The 17,961-nt window shown below is 43.9% G+C and overlaps 1 protein-coding gene across 1 annotated transcript in view; it reads left to right on the forward strand.

Annotated features, from left to right (window-relative positions):
* Positions 1 to 17,961, forward strand: part of TTLL7 (tubulin tyrosine ligase like 7) — a 131,878-nt gene that overhangs the window by 31,703 nt on the left and 82,214 nt on the right. The window contains exon 7 of the mRNA XM_075287036.1: positions 5,549 to 5,765. Coding sequence (XP_075143137.1) covers positions 5,549 to 5,765 — 217 coding nt within the window. The remainder of the gene's footprint in view (positions 1 to 5,548; positions 5,766 to 17,961) is intronic.

The following is a 17,961-nucleotide window of genomic DNA, read 5'->3' on the forward strand; positions in this document are numbered from 1 at the left end:
TCCCCTGTCACCTTTCCTCTTCACCTTGGCAGTGTAACCTCTAGACTGTATCTTGAGAACTTCTCCAAAGGAAGTCGGCTTTTGTTGTGTGAGGAATGAGTTTCCTTATATTCAGATAATACAGTCCTATGAAAAAGTTTGGGCACCCCAATTAATCTTAATCATTTTTAGTTCTAAATATTTTGGTGTTTGCAACAGCCATTTCAGTTTGATATATCTAATAACTGATGGACACAGTAATATTTCAGGATTGAAATGAGGTTTATTGTACTAACAGAAAATGTGCAATATGCATTAAACCAAAATTTGACCGGTGCAAAAATATGGGCACCTCAACAGAAAAGTGACATTAATATTTAGTACATCCTCCTTTTGCAAAGATAACAGCCTCTAGTCACTTCCTGTAGCTTTTAATCAGTTCCTGGATCCTGGATGAAGGTATTTTGGACCATTTCTTTCTACAAAACAATTCAAGTTCCGTTAAGTTTGATGGTCGCCGAACATGGACAGCCCGCTCTCAAATGATCTGAAAACAAAGATTGTTCAACATAGTTGTTCAGGGGAAGGATACAAAATGTTGTCTCAGAGATTTAACCTGTCAGTTTCCACTGTGAGGAACATAGTAAGAAAATGGAAGACCACAGGGACAGTTCTTGTTAAGCCCAGAAGTGGCAGGCCAAGAAAAATATCAGAAAGGCAGAGAAGAAGAATGGTGAGAACAGTCAAGGACAATCCACAGACCACCTCCAAAGAGCTGCAGCATCATCTTGCTGCAGATGGTGTCACTGTGCATCGGTCAGCAATACAGCGCACTTTGCACAAGGAGAAGCTGTATGGGAGAGTGATGAGAAAGAAGCCGTTTCTGCACGTACGCCACAAATAGAGTTGCCTGAGGTATGCAAAAGCACATTTGGAGAAGCCAACTTCATTTTGGAAACAAAGATTGAGTTGTTTGGTTATAAAAAAGGCGTTATGTATGGCGTCCAAAAAGAAACAGCATTCCAAGAAAAACACTTGCTACCCACTGTAAAATTTGGTGGAGGTTCCATCATGCTTTGGGGCTGTGTGGCCAATGCCGGCATCGGGAATCTTGTTAAAGTTGAGGGTCGCATGGATTCCACTCAGTATCAGCAGATTCTTGAGAATAATGTTCAAGAATCAGTGACGAAGTTGAAGTTACGCCGGGGATGGATATTTCAGCAAGACAATGATCCAAAACACTGCTCCAAATCAACTCAGGCATTCATGCAGAGGAACAATTACAATGTTCTGGAATGGCCATCCCAGTCCCCAGACCTGAATATCATTGAACATCTGTGGGATGATTTGAAGCGGGCTGTCCATGCTCGGCGACCATCTAACGTAACTGAACTTGAATTGTTTGTCCAAAATACCTTTATCCAGGATCCAGGAACTGATTAAAAGCTACAGGAAGTGACTAGAGGCTGTTATATTTGCAAAAGGAGGATCTACTAAATATTAATGTCACTTTTCTGTTGAGGTGCCCATACTTTTGCACCGGTCAAATTTTGGTTTAATGCATATTGCACATTTTCTGTTAGTACAATAAACCTCATTTCAATCCTGAAATATTACTGTGTCCATCAGTTATTAGATATATCAAACTGAAATGGCTGTTGCAAATACCAAAATATTTAGAACTAAAAATGATTAAGATTAATAGGGGTGCCCAAACTTTTTCATAGGACTGTATGCTCCTATTTTTTGGGAGATGTGGAGATGGGAGCAGAACCTGGGACTACACACGGGGGAGAAGTAGAATAGCTTTCCCCCTTCTCATATATAGGGTATGCTTCTCAAAAAAGATTGGGCTTCGATCTGATGATAGATACCCCAGCGAGCACACGTGTTTTGGCCCCTTTGGGTTCCTATTGGAAAGGTGTGCTAGACCTTCATTATAGAATACTAGCTTCTGCCCGCGACTTTGTCTGCGGGTTGTTGTTGGCGATGAGCCGCTTATATTTAGTGAAATGCGGTTGGCGATGATCCGCTTGCATCTGCGTCTCTGCTCTGCTACATCTGTGGATATGCGCAGCAGATGCAGCTGTATGTACATTCCTATGGAAAGCAGAGCAAGCTGTGCTACCGCGCTGCCTCAGCTCTGCTACATGTGGCAATTTGGATCAGAGGGGTTGTCTTGTGTGAGTGTCCTAGCAGCGTCTGTGTTACCCCCCCAGCAGAGCCCGAACAGCACATGCCCCAGTATTACGCACACAAACTGCTACCACACTGTCTCAGCTCTGCTACATCTGGCAATTTGGATTACAGGGGTTGTCTTGTGTGAGAGTGTTGAGCAGCTTCTGTGCCACAGTTCTCCCCCCTCCCCCATCAGAGTCAGAACAACACATTCCCCGTCGTACTCACTGAAACTCTACACCTGATATACTCCTCTTGCCCAGACACAGCCTGTATGTTCTGTAGTCTCCTTATCTTCCATGAGACTCCACTTTTTTCAGCTTTCACACTGTCCAGCCTCATCTAATATAGCTCCGCCCACAAATTAGTATGTAGCTCCGCCCACCGCATAGCCTGATCCTATCGGAGAACGGCTCAAGGACCTGTGATGACATCTTCACAGGTCCTTTAGATGTTGTGTGAACCTAAATTCCTTCATAGCAGTCATGTAGGGACGTCATTTACCGAGATAAAAAGTAGCCTATGTTTTAATCGGGGTTCCTATCTATGTATGTGGCAAATTTCAGGCAAATCCATTCAGCCGTTTTTGCATGATTGAGGAACAAACATCCAAACCCACAAACTTTCATATAATATTAGTAGGATTAGTAGGATATAGGATTAAATTCTGGAAATGACACTGGGCTATAAAGTTTGCTTTCAAAAATATTCACCTTTAGAATGTGTCATTTTGGGCATTCAGTCCTTTGACCAATGCATTGCAAACACATGAGTGAGGGTTAGGACCCTCGCAATCAAGTTATTATTCTAGAAAATCACATTAGAGAGAACCTTTCATGTCCTCTGGTGCTATACTATTGAATACAGTGCACTGTCAGCTTTGCTGGTATGTGCCCTGGTTGCAGAGATATCAGAGATGTTACTTTTAGTACCAATATCTCTGCACTGTCAGAGGGGCCGGCCTTACATCTCACAGGAACGCCCCCTGACACTAAACTTACATAGTGTTATATTGATGTAGAGGAAGGGAGTTCCTCATAGCCCAATGATAATACTGAGCTGTAAGGCCGGCCTTCTGACAGTGAAGGGATGTCGGTGCTGACAAAGTTGACAATGCACTGAATTTAGTGCTCAGCCACTTTTCTAGCAGTTTATAATACCGTCTATGTCAGAGGACGTGAAAGGTGATCTTTAAGGCTGGATACACACAGAAGGTTAGCAACTGGCACAGTCACCACTGTGTTACGGAAGAGTCACATTTACGCTCCTGTCCATCTTGCATAGAGTCTGCATCCAGCGATATGAGGGAGAGGACAGCGGGTACCTAATGGACTCCATTATAGTCGGTGGAGTTCCTTGGGATCCGTTGTTCTCTGGCTTTACTGTGTATTCCGTTTTTCTTGTCCTACGATGGACCCGAAGAATAGGTCAGAGGATGTAGATGTGAACGCACCCTTGTACAAGTCCAAACAGAAAGTCATCTACATGCTGCACCTAAATCCTGGCTTGCAGGTTTACTTTGCGATACAGAAGGAGTCCTGCGGTAATTCCTACGGGAGCGCTGTTACAAAATGCACCCCATTTTGATATATTTTGCAGCAGCGACTTTCAGGAAAAGATGCAGCATGTCCACGGCATGTGACCCTGGCCTTACGTTTGTGTCCCCGATGATGTCAGCAATGTGCTCCTTTCATTGGCTAAGGTGCACTAGACAGTCGGAGCCATCTGTGCCGTCATGCATCACCAAGTCATTTATTTGACAGCTTTTATTTGGCTGTTAGGATGTCCTGCATGATATGTCAGTAATAATTGGAAAGCAATTTTTCGTGTTATTAATAATGGATTGATACGTAGTCCGCGATAGTTAACATTCTTAGTCATGCTTCCTGTATTAGACCTAATGACTGGAGCTGTCAGTAATTGGGAGGAAAAGTTACAAAAATGTTCTGATAAATGTGGTGCAAGCTTCAGTAGCATCACAGATTTATTAGGAAAAGAGAATTGGGTGAGCGGAGGAGGACAGATGGATTCAAAAAAAGAGGGAATCCTGTGCAGGCACACAGTGGTGGTGGTGGTGGGGGATTTAGTGACTGCGTCTGAATTCTGGGCTAAAATAGGTACATTTTAGGTGCACAATGTTGCATGTAGGCTTCTGATGCGGCTGTTTGCACCCTCATTTTCAAAAACATTGGCGCAAAATTATTCCGCAAAGTAAGCCTGCTAATAGATATTGTACACTTTGGGGGGAATATATTACAGAGGACCTGATGTATATATGGTCTTATATACCGCTAGAAAGCTGTCAGTGTGCTGAATTCTGTATGTGCCCCGGGGCTGGGTGGTAAGGAACGCCCCTTCTGACAGTACAGGCTATGCACCAATACTGTCAGGGGGTAGCGATGATACTAGACTGTTAGAAACTCCCTTCTGACAGTGAGGGAGATATCAGTGCCGAAACTAATGACACTGATAACTCCAGCCCGGGGCACATACTGAGACAGTGCGCTGAATTGTGCACACTGATGACTTTCTAGTGGTAGATAAAACCTCATATGCATAAAGACACGAAAAAAAAAATTTTGTGTGTATTTTTTTATACATATTTAACCGCCTTGGCAATGGAGTTGTCTCAACTTATTTTTAAGTAATACAGAGGCTTAGTGCTATCTAATACATCAGGGATACCTGGAAGAGCCGGGTACCATCAGACCACTTATGGGATCCCATAATCCAGCCGTCAATTTGGATAGTCGGGGTCGGATGGTACCTGACTTTTTCTGGCACCCCTGATGTGGTGGTACTAGACTATTCATAAGGGGCTGGTAGGGTTAGCCTTCTACCCCATAGGTTGTTAGCTTACGTGAGCAGGACCCTCACTCTTTTATTATTCTCTATTGTCTCATTTTGTCTGTACAGGGACACACTATAATTTATAAGCTGCCCTGGAATATGTCGGGGCTATATAAACAAAAATTTGCAGACGTCTGCCCCAGATTCCTCATTTTATGCCCCCCAATCCCGCTTCTGCTGCGTCTTTCCGCTGCTGAATCAGCCGTAGTATCTGCGGCAAGGTGAAATAGGGTCTTTATTTTTTCAGCATCCTAATTCCAGCTCTGCCCCCTCCATTCAATGCAATAAGAGACAGAACCAGGGTAAAATCTACCCGATTTTGGAACCTGCCTCAAAATCAGCAGCAGCTTCTGCTTAGTCTTCACACACTTTCAACATTTAAACCCCTAATACCCAAGAAAAGGGACAATGCCGGGTTTGGCACAAATGAGCTGAGCTGTTCCCTTAATAAAAATCTCACCACCTCTCAAGGGTTAGCAAAGAACTTTCTTGCTGTAACTGAGAACTAAAAATATTCTGTTCTCTCTGCTCTTTCCATCAGGATATCGCTGATCCGGAACGGAGAGAAGCTGCAGGCTCAGGACCATCTCATAGTTCAGGAATATCTCGACAAACCCTTTTTGCTGGAAGGATACAAGTTTGATTTGCGCATCTACATCCTGGTGACGTCCTGCGACCCCCTGAGGATATTTTTGTATAATGACGGGCTGGTCAGGATGGGCACGGAGAAGTATCATCCTCCTTCAGAATCAAATCTGGTGAGTTTTATCCATGGGAAGATTTAACAAAACTGGTGTAAGGGAAAGGTGAAGGTGGCTGCATTCATTTTCTGAAGAGCCTCAGGAGCTGGAATCTGGTTACTATATGAAAGTTCTTTATGGCTCCTTTTCACTCATTTTGATACATTTGGCATGTTGTTACATCATCACGTAACCTTGTAGATCTGCTTCAAAATCCGCCTGCAAAATGGGGAAAAAAAAGCATCATGCCCTTTCTTCACGCGGATTCTGCGGCTGAGTCAAAGGCGGCGTCCGCGGCTCAACACACTCTGCTGCTTAGGCCCATGCATTCGGGCTTAATCAGAAGCGGTATCCGTGACGAGATGCCGATGCACACCTATCCACAGGTTATTACAGCTTACGCTGGGTTCACACTAGTGCCCGGACTCCGTTCTGAGCTTTTTGTCTTCTGCATTCAGAAGACGGAAACCTGTCAGACCGGGTCCAGCCGTGAGCGCCGGTGAGCGTTTTATGCTCTCTGCTGCGAAAACGTTTTTTTTTTTTTAAACCGGACACAGAGTACTGCATGTCCGACTCTGTGTCCGATTTAAAAAAAACCAGTTTCGCGGCAGAGAGCATAAAACGCTCACCGGCGCTCACGGCCGGACATCTTTCAAACCCATTCAAATGAATGGGTATGAAAGAGTCCTGCAGGTTTCCGTCTCCTGCCTCTGTTTTGTGCAGGAAACGGAAACCTGCAGAACGGAGACCGGGCGCAGATGTGAATGAGCCCTTATTCCTATTCATTTCAGGGGATCTCAGCTGCAGTACCTGATAGAGTCCATGAGTCGGGTGTGGTGCTGTATCTAGAAGAAAGCAGTTACGTATATTTACATCCTGGACAATCTCTCAAACAACTTTTGGACATCCGAATCAGGGATGTCTGGGAAAACTGGGTGTTATTAAGTTTAGGCTTCGCATCTGTGGTGGAGTCTCCAATTCAGAAACCATCTGAAATTGACGGAGAGAAAACCCCTGACTTTTTTCTATACTTTCAGTATGAAAATGGCGGACACCCAGAGGGATCCGCTGGTGTTTGTGTGTAACCGCTGTTTTAGGGGTCCGTCTTTCCATTGTTCTTATCCCCCTGTTGTGAGGCCAGTGTGTTGTCCATCCTGGGTTAATGACATCACGTTCATCAGTCACATGGTATTGAAGCAGCTCAGTCCCAATTAAGAGAATGAGGCTGAGCTGCAATACCAAGAACATTTTCTATTCCAGGGGTCGGCAACCCCTGGCATGGGAGAGATCGGGGTAGCATCCGCCATCCGCCTTTTCAATAACAAACCGCCACCCGCTATACCGTCTCCCACAAATCCCTCCCGGCGGTGGTACTGTGTTACGCTGCGGTACATGCACCTCTCAAACTACCTCGCTTGCAAGGTCCTGGTCGCCGCGTGGAACCTTGTCCAATGAGAATTGCACGGCTGTCAGGACCTTGCAAGCAAGGTAAATATTACATTGACGTCACCTCAGTTAGATTCCAACAGTCCCTGAGTGTAATCCTCGCAGGATCGAATGTCTGATCGCGCTTCAGTGCCCGTTGTCAATACACCACAGGGAGTTAATTGAATTAGGAACGATGATAAAGTACGGTATGTATAAATCAGAAATGTGTATTGTATTCGTAACCTTTTCTGTACTACTATCAATGAGTGGTGGGAGCCTTCTCTAATATGCGTATTTAATACATATTAAGGGAGCGTTCACACTTGAGCCCGTGTCTGCCCGCCGGCGGTTAGTTTTAAAACCCATTCATTTGAATGGGTGTCCGGTGTCCGTATGCAGCCTCTCCGTGGGGCAAACGTTTTTCTTGGCCAGATACAAAGTCCTGCAAGTCCGTGATTTCCAAAACAGGCGCAGTTTCGGTAATCGCAGCATGTCACTTATGCCTACTGAAACGCCGGCGGTTTTCCCATAGGTATAACTGCAACAGAGAGTTCACAGAAGAAAATTCTGCAAACTTTCTGTTGGATTTCCACCAATCACACATTATTAACCCATAAGAAGGCAAAATAAATAATAAAATACATCTCTTAAGGGTAAGTTGTCCATATGTTGTCCCACAGATCCCTTTAACAGTGTCTGTTATCACCGCTCATCACTGGAGAATGTTGCTGCCATCTAGTGGACACATAGAATACTGTAACGCTGCTCTACAGTACAGGAACACTGTCCATGGGATTATTCTTGCCATTTCAGAAGAAGGATGACAGAGGTGCGATTTTTTTGAGCCAAAGCCAAGAATGGCTACAAAAGGAATGGGAACTATATAGGAAGTTCTTATACTTCTCCCTTCTGCTCAATCTAGTCCTGAATTTGGCTAAAAAAACCCCAAAAACGTTGCGACAAAAAAAGGCTGCGTTTCGGCAACGCGGGGCCTTAGTCTAAAACAGTAGCATGTCCATAGAGATGTGTGGTCTATTGCTTACCCAAATGAGGGCTGATCAGGATGGGCATTTTCTATGGTGGTCTTGATAGTTCTTGCCCCATCACAGTTTATGACATGGTTTCCACCACTCACACAAATCTTACAGGGTCTGTGCACCTAAACAGGAGTCTATATCAGCTTCTTACTGGCTAATACATTTCATGGGGTTGGTGGTCTTGCCCCTGCCATGCTCCCATTCTGTGCCTCATTTGGAGATGGTAGACTGTGGGCTGCAAAAGTCAACAAGTCAGTTTTTGCCCATACTTGTGATGTCATATGTATATATTACATTGTGCTGTGTCTAGTCATGTTGTAGCCTTTGTGTGTACAGTCACATAGAGTGTCTCTGGCCCCGGCAGACCTGTCCTCCATCATACAGATCACCCACTGATAGGACATGATACTATATAATGCTTAATTCACCCTGTGCTGGGGTAAACATTCTCTGCCAAGCTTCTCCACATGTCACAAAAGATCTCCAAGGGTTCCAGGTCTATCTATCTATCTATCTATCTATCTATCTATCTATCTATCTCTCTATCTATCTATGTCATATCTATCTATCTATCTATCTATCTCTCTATCTATGTCATATCTATCTATCTATCTATCTATCTATCTATCTATCTCTCTATCTATCTATGTCATATCTATCTATCTATCTATCTCTCTATCTATCTATGTCATATCTATCTATCTATCTATCTATCTATCTATCTCTCTATCTATCTATGTCATATCTATCTATCTATCTATCTATCTATCTATCTATCTATCTATCTATCTCCTATGTCTCTATCTATCATCTATCTATCTATCTATCTATCTATCTATCTATCATCTATCTATCTATCTATCTATCTATCTATCTATGTCATATCTATCTATCTATCTATCTATCTATCTATCTATCTATCTATCTATCTACCACTTCTCTTGGTCTCTCACAATGTTCTTCTTCCGCCACACATATAGACGGTAACACGATTGATCTAGTCTTCCATCGACTCCTCACAGTCTCTAAATTTTCTAACTCTTCTCTGCCGCTTTCTGACCACAATCTTCTATCTCTCACCATCAGTGCTCTCTCCCCTTCACAAGACGCCCCTACCCATTACACATATAGGAACTTGCGTGCTATTGACACCCAGCACCTCTCAGATACTCTACAGTCCTCCCTGTCCCCCATCTCTTCAATCTCCTGTCCCAATCTGGCCACCAGTCACTATAATGAAACCCTCAAAAATGCATTGGATGAGGTTGCTCCCCCCTCCACTTGTAAAGTCCCACATAGGAGGCAGCAGCCCTGGCACACGCCACAGACACGATTTCTTCAGCGCTGCTCTAGGTGTGCCGAACGTCTCTGGAGAAAATCACGCTCACCTGCAGATTTCCTCCACTTCAAGTTTATGCTTAAAACATATAGCTCTGCCCTTTACCTCGCCAAACAAGACTATTTCACCGCCCTCATCTCTTCTCTCTCCAGCAACCCTAAAAGGCTTTTTGAAACCTTTCACTCCTTACTCACACCCAAGGTGCAGACGCCATTCACAGACCTTAGTGCTGATGACCTGGCCATGTATTTCCATGATAAAATTGATAAGATCCGTCAGGAAATTACTGCCCAAGCCCCAGGTGGAATTGACTCCCACACCTACGATAGTACTGATCCCCTCACCAGCCGCACTTTAGACTGTCCATTCTCATCTTTTGAACCTGTCACAGAAGAGGAAGTTTCCCAGCTACTTTCTTCATCTCGCCCCACAACCTGCAGTAGTGACCCCTTCCCCTCACACCTTCTCCAATCTCTGTCCCCTGCTGTCACTACTTACCTTACTAAAATATTTAACCTCTCTCTCTCTTCTGGAATCTTCCCATCCTCCTTCAAGCATGCTGTTATAACCCCGCTACTGAAAAAACCCTCCCTGGACCCATCCTGTGCTGCTAACTATCGACCCGTCTCTAACCTCCCCTTCATCTCTAAACTTTTGGAACGCCTGGTTTATTCTCGGTTAATCCGTTATCTCTCTGCTATCTCTCTGCTTGACCCCTTACAATCTGGTTTCCGTGCTCTGCACTCTACTGAAACAGCTCTCACAAAAGTCTCTAATGATCTACTAAAGGCTAAATCCAATGGTGACTTCTCTCTTCTTATTCTTCTGGACCTCTCTGCAGCTTTTGACACTGTTGACCATCATCTCCTCCTCACTATGCTCCGCTCAGTCGGCCTCAATGACACTGCGCTCTCCTGGTTCTCCTCTTATCTCTCAGACCGCACTTTCAGTGTATCATTTGCGGGCTCTGTTTCCTCCCCTCTTTCCCTTGCTGTTGGGGTTCCTCAGGGCTCGGTCCTCGGCCCCCTGCTCTTTTCTCTCTACACAGCCCCCATTGGACAAACCATCGCCAGATTTGGCTTCAGGTACCATCTTTATGCTGATGACACCCAATTATACACATCTTCCCGTGACATCACCCCTGCACTCATACAGAACACCAGTGACTGTCTCTCTGCTGTCTCTAATATCATGTCCTCGCTCTATCTGAAACTAAATCTCTCTAAGACTGAACTACTACTGTTTCCACCATCTAACAGATCTGTCCCTGATATATCCATTGCAGTCTCAGGCCTTACTATAATTCCTAGGCAGCATGCCCGCTGCCTTGGGGTCATATTTGACGCAGACCTTTCCTTCACCCCTCATATTGAATCACTCGCACGTTCATGTCACCTCCACCTCAAAAACATCTCCAGAATACGCCCTTTCCTTACCAGAGATACACTAAAGACACTTATTGTCTCTCTGATTCATTCTCGCCTTGACTACTGTAACTCCTTACTAATCGGTCTTCCCCTCTGTCACGGAGCAAAGGTATACGTCTTCCTCCGGATGGTCTTTTGAATCAACACGGACGCAAGAGGTCGGGAGACAACAGCAATTTATTGTAATCCACAAAGTAGCCGGCGGCGGTCACATCAACCGTAATAACAATAAGTCCACAGAAGTCACAATCCAATGATAGCTTTGGTTCCTTGGTCCTGTAACTAAGTCCTGGCTCTCTGCAGAGCTGTGCACAGGCCGGCTAACACATACTAACTGCTAGCTATATACTATATACTAAGACTGTTACACCTATACCTGGGGGTGGGAAGGGCTGAGTCACAGATCCTTCCCCCCTCACCTATGCCAAGGAGAGCAGACTCCCTGTCTCTTTTGAACAATGCACAGTCCAACATCTTCTTGGAGACACTGATCAGATTATCTCCACCCATTGTCCTCACTGGTCCTCACTAGTTAGAGGGATTTGCATACAATGTGCTAACACACTAGACCCGAATCAGCCAACTACACACTGATGTTTACAACAGGTTAGAGAATACATTCCACATGAAATATATATTACACATTGCCTATTGCCGGACTCTAACCATCCCGTGACACCCTCACTAAACTCTCCCCTCTACAATCTATTCTGAATGCAGCGGCCAGGCTCATCTATCAGGCTAGACACTACAGCGACACCTCTGGTCTATGCCAGTCACTACATTGGCTGCCTATTCATTATAGAATAAAATATAAAGTTATTACTCTCATCCACAAGGCTCTCCATAATGCTGCACCTCCCTACATTTCTTCCCTCATCTCTGTTTACCGCCCAACCCGTGTTCTCCGCTCACTCAATGACCTAACACTTACATCCTCTATTATCAGAACCTCCCATGCTCGTATACAAGACTTCTCCCGAGCTGCACCACTTCTCTGGAATGCTCTACCCCGGACAATAAGATTAACTCCCAACTTCTACAGTTTCAAACGCAAACTAAAGACGCATCTTTTCAGACAAGCCTATCACAATTCCTAATGCACAAAATTGTCTGAACACTGTATAAGCAATGCCGCCCCTGCTACCTCTTGTGTCACCCCCTCTACCTCATAGATTGTAAGCTCTTTTGAGCAGGGCCCTCAGTCCCATTGTGTGAAATGACGTTCTTTGTTATGTATGTCTGTATCTGAACCCTATAAATTGTACAGCGCTGCGGAATATGTTGGCGCTATATAAATAAAATGTATTATTATATTATTATCTATCTATCTATCATCTATCTATCTATCTATCTGCTATCTATCTATCTATCTATCTATGTCATATCTATCTATCTATCTATCTATCTATCTATCTATCTATCTATCTATCTCCTATCTATCTATCTATCTCTCTCATATCTATCTATCTATTATCTATCTATCTATCTATCTATCTATCTATCTATCTATCTATCTCCTATCTATCTATCTATCTATCTATCTCCTATCTATCTATCTATCTAGCTATCTATCTATCTATCTATCTATCTCCTATCTATCTATCTATCTATCTATCTCCTATCTATCTATCTATCTATCTATCTATCTATCTATCTATTCTATATATCTATTTTCCTACTCTATCTATCTATCTCCTATCTATCTATCTATCTATCTATCTATCTCCTATCTATCTATCTATCTATCTATCTATCTATCTATCTATCTCCTATCTATCTATCTATCTATCTATCTATCTATCTATCTATCTATCTATCTATCTATTCTATATATCTATTTTCCTACTCTATCTATCTATCTCCTATCTATCTATCTATCTATCTATCTATCTATCTATCTATCTATCTGTTATCTAGCTATCTATGTATCTCCTATTTCTTTCTTTCTCTTCCTTCCTGTCACTATTCTATATGACTACAGAGCAGCAGATCCAAGTTGCCATAAAAAAATTCTCTTTCCTGATGGCTTCATTTACAGTAATATTCCGTATCATGTGCTGTAAAAAATCATCTAGCGGAATTGGAGAATTTTTGATTATTTTTGGCAATCTGAATTTTTATATTTTATCTAAACTTTTCAAAATATTTTTGAAAACTTCTCGCCGCATGGGAGTCGCTAATATCTCGCAAAATGCAAGTGAATAATCCCTGGTAACCTCTGAACGGCCAATGCCCGGGATCAGAGAGGTTTCTGCTCCCTCCTGGTCAAATCTTCACAAATCCAGCCATCATGGCAGTGGCGTTGTGGCTGCACCATTATGGCTGCGGTGTGGGTATTTAAAGATCGAAATTCTCACGTAGCTTTCCAAGGGGCGCTGCGTTAAGGAGATGAGCTGAGAGGGGATCTTTGTCTTATAAGGGATTGGTGGTGAGCTGATCTCTGGGATCCCGGAGAATGAAGGGGGATGTGTCCCAAGGGTCATAAAATGGCGGAATATCCCTTTATAGAATGGGAATATCCCTTGTAACGCAGTTTAACCCTTTGACCTCCAAATAAAACTTTTTGCTTCGAAGAGGATCTACGACGGCGCCTCGTACATTTTCCAAAAACGAGCGATCATGTAACTAATGTATCATCCACACGGCCCATTACCCGCGCCCGCTCGGACCACCCATTCATATCCAGCCCCCGTCCTTACCTACACAACACGCTCTTAAAGTAAACTCGTCACGAGGTAAACACGGCACGGCGCGCGCTATCATTTATTGTAATTATGGATTATAAATGGCAGGAACCGAGGCCGCAGCCAAGTAAACAATATAATTATGAATAACGATAGAACATCCCGGACGGGGATAAAGCCTTGTAAAATATGATCTATCTTGAGGAGGCGAAAAAAATGCGGAAAAGATTCACTAAGTAAAAACATCTGGAGATTTGTCAAGATGAAGGCGCTCCCCGAGGATCCATTCATTAACCGGGGGCCCTACAAAGTTAATAAGGCAAAGTGTAGCGTGTGATCCCCCTGACGGCCCTATAGGACATGTTATTGATGGCCGTCATGGACGCTTTACAGCTGGCGACGATTTTTATGGATTTCGCTGACTTTAATCATATTAAGATCTTTCGGGGCAGCGGTCGGGATTAAAGGTTCTTGGTAAATGAAGTATGGAGGAAGGTCTGGCGTATATCGATATGATGAAAAATGGACGCTCAACGTGAGGATAAAAATGATATAAAAGCAATAAAGTTACATATATGAAACAATGTTGTCACAAAATAAAGAAAATGCCCAAATGGGCCCCATTCACACGTATTGTACAGTAGTACCCACACACCATGTGTCACTGCTGGCTAGGTATAGCGCTGTACTATTGGTAGTGACTGTACCTGGCGCTGAAGGTTGGTGCCGTTCAGGTGTCTGAGCTGAAGTAACAGGCACAGTCACAATTAAAGGGATGTTTCAGGAGCTTTTATTTGATTTAGTTGATTCACAGGCCAAGTGACGTCACATTCATTAGTTTTGTGGAATGATCACAGCAATATGAATGGCCTGATGCTGGGTTCACACCTGTCATGCCGAGTCGGCCGTGAGCGACGGTGAGCATTTTCAGCTCTCCGTGGCGAAAACGTTTTTTTTTTTAAACCAAACACAGAGTATTGCATGTCCAACTCTGTGTCCGGTTAAAAAAAAAAAACGGTTTCGCCGTGAAGAGCATAAAATGAATGGGATTGAAAGATGCCGGCAGGTTTCCGTCTCCTGACCAGTTTTGTGCAGGAAACGGAAACCTGCAAAACGGGGATCGGGCGCAGATGTGAACGAGCCCTGAGCTGCAATACCAAGCACAGCCACCAGACAAATGTGTGGCACTATGGTGGGTATGTACTGAAGAGACCACAGCCCTCACCGAACACTGCAACCTCTTCAAATCGCTGGAACCCTGCCAAACTTTAATTGATGACCTATCCTAAGGATAGAAAGATGTCAGATAGATAGATAGATGAAATAGATAGATAATACAGGGATGGATGGATGGATGGATAGATAGATAGATAGATAGGAGATAGATAGATAGATAGATAGATAGATAGATAGATAGATAATACAGAGATAGATAGATAGATAGATAGATACAATAAATAATAGATAGATAGATAATACAGAGATAGATAGATAGGAGATAGATAGATAGAGACAATAAATAATAGATAGATAGGAGATAGATAGATAGGAGATAGATAGATAGATAGATAGATAGATAGGAGATAGATAGATAGATAGGAGATAGATAGATAGGAGATAGATAGATAGATAGATAGATAGATAGATAGATAGATAGATAGATAATATTCCATATGGTCCTCTGGTATTTGCTTGGGTTCCCTCTATATATTCTGATTTCCTTCGACACTTCACAGACTGAAGAATTGCAGATGATTATGTAATACTCCGACTCCCCACTAGGTGGCAGACAGGTTACACGGCCCGGACATTGCTGTGGCTGCAGCGACTTCTGTTCCCATCATAATTCCTGTAAGTTTTCGCTTTATGACAATGAACATTTTCCTCCTCTGCCTGATACAAGCCGCCATTATCTCGCACACATACACACAGGACATATGGGCATTGATGAAACTTTTTGCCGCTTGTTGACTTGTTATGTGTTCCTGTGATTGTCCTGACAGCTCGGCCGTCATAAATCCACATATGTTTGTTTTACCTACCCGGGACCCTTCTAGCTGTTGCGTGTGTGTGCACTGCCTGTGTTTAGATGACTTTTTGATAAATTATGCAGGTTTTTAATGTTTCAAAATAAACATGCGATCCGGAAGACGCCCCATACATGAAAGATGGAAACCTAAACAGTCCAAATCAGGAGCCTCAGACTTGTCCCCCCTTCTGGGAGCCCCATAGCAGAGGTGGGCAAGTCCATGGGATACGGTTATGGATCATAATGTGTGTGATGAGGGATAACATGGCGGGCGTACACAATGGGCCGCCATACAGGGAGCAGATATCACGGAAATCGCTGATTTATTCATATGCAAATGAGCAGAAAGTGGGAATGTAGAAGTGAGACCCAAGCCCAGGCAAGCTAAGACACGCCCACATAGCACTTTATCATCATTTGCATATGAATAAAATGACAATTTACATACAAAAGAGGTATATTTGTTAACTGTAGAATCTCTGCCGACATATATGCTGACGAATTGTCCGACAGATTTTCTGCATACCCGACATGTCATAGAGATTCATTGCAGATACATGGGATGTACCCTAATGGTGGCTCACATATAGCATCAGATAGCTGTCAGGGTGCTATGGTGGCAGTCCTACCTATAATACCGGGACCCCATTGCCATTCCTGACCCCCTGATTTTTATCTCTGAATTACATATCTGATTTTTTATGGCCTTTTTAGGGTTTGTGCAGGAGGTGCAGCGCTGCCGGTCCTGGTGCTGTATGGGGCCACTGCTGTTCTGCTACCTAGTATTGGTATTATATATGGCACATGAACGGCAAATTACCATATTACAAGCTTTGCTTTTGAGCTCAGGAGCTTCAAGTTCGTCCTCTGGCTTCAATTAAAGGGAGTGTGTCACCAGTACCCAGCATCTCAACCTCAGCCCTGCAGATAGATAGGTTATAGTCACCAGAACCAGCATATCACCCCAGCCTTGCAGATAGATAGGTTAGTGTCACCAGAACCAGCATATCACCCCAGCCCTGCAGATAGATAGGTTACTGTCACCAGAACCAGTATATCACCCCAGCCCTGCAGATAGATAGGTTAGTGTCACCAGAACCAGCATATCACCCCAGCCCTGCAGATAGATAGGTTACTGTCACCAGAACCAGCATATCACCCCAGCCCTGCAGATAGATAGGTTACTGTCACCAGACCCCAGCATATCACCCCAGCCCTGCAGATACATAGGTTATAGTCACCAGAACCAGCATATCACCCCAGCCCTGCAGATAGATAGGTTAGTGTCACCAGACCCCAGCATATCACCCCAGCCCTGCAGATAGATAGGTTACAGTCACCAGAACCAGCATATCACCCCGGCCCTGCAGATAGATAGGTTAGTGTCACCAGACCAAAGCATATCACCCCAGCCCTGCAGATAGATAGGTTACAGTCACCAGAACCAGCATATCACCCCAGCCCTGCAGATAGATAGGTTAGTGTCACCAGACCCAGCATATCACCCCAGCCCTGCAGATAGATAGGTTACTGTCACCAGAACCAGCATATCACCCCAGCCCTGCGGATAGATAGGTTATAGTCACCAGACCCAGCATATCACCTCAGCCCTGCAGATAGATAGGTTAGTGTCACCAGACCCAGCATATCACCCCAGCCCTGCAGATAGATAGGGGTCATCTGAATCAAATGTTGTCTTCTCCTTGTGAATAGCTGCTTCTGTTACTGAGAAGTTGTGTTTTTTTTTAATATGCAAATGAGCTCTTTGGAGCAACAAGGGTATTGCATTACTGCAAAGAGGTAAGTGACAACACCCCAACTGCACCAAAGAGCTCATTTTCCTATTGACAAAAAAAGTCGATATCTCAGCAGTGGAGATTGATTCTCAAGGAAAAGACTCCATTTGATCTAGGTGACAGTAACCTATCTATCTGCGGAGCTGGACTATATGCTAGGTTCTGGTGACACTAACCTATCTATCTGCAGGGCTGGGGTGATATACTGGGGTCTGGTGACACTAACCTATCTATCTGCAGAGCTGGGGTGATATGCTGGGTCTGGTGACTGTAACCTATCTATCTGCAGGACTGGGGTGATATGCTGGGTCTGGTGACAGTAACCTATCTATCTGCAGGGCTGGGGTGATATGCTGGTTCTGGTGACACTAACCTATCTATCTGCAGGGCTGGGGTGATATACTGGGGTCTGGTGGCCATAACCTATCTATCTGCAGGGCTGGGGTGATATACTGGGGTCTGGTGGCCATA

Source organism: Leptodactylus fuscus, chromosome 9 (genome assembly GCF_031893055.1).
Source record: "Leptodactylus fuscus isolate aLepFus1 chromosome 9, aLepFus1.hap2, whole genome shotgun sequence".
Classification (NCBI taxonomy): domain Eukaryota; kingdom Metazoa; phylum Chordata; class Amphibia; order Anura; family Leptodactylidae; genus Leptodactylus; species Leptodactylus fuscus.